Source organism: Acipenser ruthenus, chromosome 35 (genome assembly GCF_902713425.1).
Source record: "Acipenser ruthenus chromosome 35, fAciRut3.2 maternal haplotype, whole genome shotgun sequence".
Classification (NCBI taxonomy): Eukaryota; Metazoa; Chordata; class Actinopteri; order Acipenseriformes; family Acipenseridae; genus Acipenser; species Acipenser ruthenus.
In genome coordinates this window covers 1,710,223-1,711,174 of record NC_081223.1, presented here as the reverse complement: position 1 = coordinate 1,711,174, position 952 = coordinate 1,710,223, and the positions used below count along the sequence as shown (strand labels likewise).

The 952-nt window shown below is 41.5% G+C and overlaps 1 gene segment (V, D, J or C); it reads left to right on the top strand.

The window, feature by feature from the left end:
* Nucleotides 1-565, top strand: LOC131705137 (Ig kappa chain V region K29-213-like). The segment is given in 2 exon segments: nt 1-74; nt 243-565. Coding segments are annotated over 2 exon segments (396 nt in total).
* The last annotated feature ends 387 nt before the right edge of the window (nt 566-952 follow it).

Here is a 952-nt window from a genome sequence, read left to right as displayed (position 1 = left end):
CATGGCAACAGAATCCACAGCAACAATGACTTTTATCAGCATCTTCATCTGGGCAGTTGTCATCTGCACTCAGGGTAAGAATCATTTAGAAAAACACTTCTTGTTATTTGTGGGACAATTCTTAATATGTATTAAAAGTAAAACAGGCAAATTGAAAGAAAAAGGCTTGAAATTGAATGTGATTTAATCATTTAATTCAGTCATTTACTATAATTTTCTATTTTATTATTTATTATTTTCAGAATCCAGTGGACAGTATACTGTGAATCAGACTCCAGCAGTGAAATCTGTTCTCCCAGGAGACACAGTCGCTCTGAGCTGTAAAGTCAGCAGCGCAGTGTACGATAACAACGGGCTAGCCTGGTACCAACAGAAACCTGGAGAAGCTCCCAAACTCCTGATCTATGCTGCAAGTACCCTTCAGACTGGGATCCCAACTCGTTTCAGTGGCAGTGGATCTGGGACTGACTTCACTCTGACCATCAGTGGAGTCCAGGCTGAAGATGCAGCAGATTACTACTGTCAGAGTTTCCACTACCCCAGTGGCTATGTGTTCACACAGTGATACACGTCCGTACAAAAACCTGCCTCAGCTCTGCAGGAACTGCTGTGGCTCATAGACAGTAACCACAGGGGCTGAGGCTGAGAACAGCTGCAGAGCCGCTGCAGTTGGTCTGCACAGAGCTGAGGTTGATGAGGCTGTGTCAGTAAAACACACATAAACAGCCTGATGTGCATCACAATGTGATCTATATTATCATATTGTTCAGATAGGATTGTCCTGATCTGGTTTTATAGAGAGTTGAACTTGTAAGAAAACTGACCCAAAATGAACCATTAAACAAATAGGTGTGAGCAAGTAAATAGTTCCAGCGTAATAAGAGAATTTAAAGGGTACAAAGAGTGTGATTTACCATACAGGGTTTACAGTAAATGAATTCTAGAGTAAGAA